Below are 216 nucleotides of genomic sequence, written 5' to 3' on the forward strand. Positions count from 1 at the left end.
TGGGCTGGGCTTTAACACGCAGGAGCCGTCTGCTCGGGCTCTGCGTATCGGGCATTGCCCAATTACACCCCAGATGATCGATGAGGCAAGAGCTTAAGCTGTAGAAAGTGTGGGAGAAGCGAAGGCGGCTTGGGGCAGGGCTGACCCCGAGCTCCTCGCCGGCAGGAAGAGATGTCGGGAGAGAGCGTGGTGAGCTCGGCAGTGCCGGCGGGGGGG

At 63.4% G+C, this 216-nt stretch overlaps 1 protein-coding gene across 1 annotated transcript in view; it reads left to right on the forward strand.

Annotated features, from left to right (window-relative positions):
- Nucleotides 1-171: 171 nt before the first annotated feature.
- Nucleotides 172-216, forward strand: part of LOC103777445 (BTB/POZ domain-containing adapter for CUL3-mediated RhoA degradation protein 3) — a gene marked incomplete at its 3' end in the record, with an annotated part of 8,431 nt that continues 8,386 nt past the window's right edge. The window contains exon 1 of the mRNA XM_008944997.1: nucleotides 172-205. Within this exon, the coding sequence (XP_008943245.1) occupies nucleotides 172-205 (34 nt within the window). The remainder of the gene's footprint in view (nucleotides 206-216) is intronic.

The sequence above is a fragment of the Merops nubicus genome, unplaced genomic scaffold, assembly GCF_000691845.1.
Source record: "Merops nubicus isolate BGI_N331 unplaced genomic scaffold, ASM69184v1 scaffold46447, whole genome shotgun sequence".
NCBI lineage: Eukaryota > Metazoa > Chordata > Aves > Coraciiformes > Meropidae > Merops > Merops nubicus.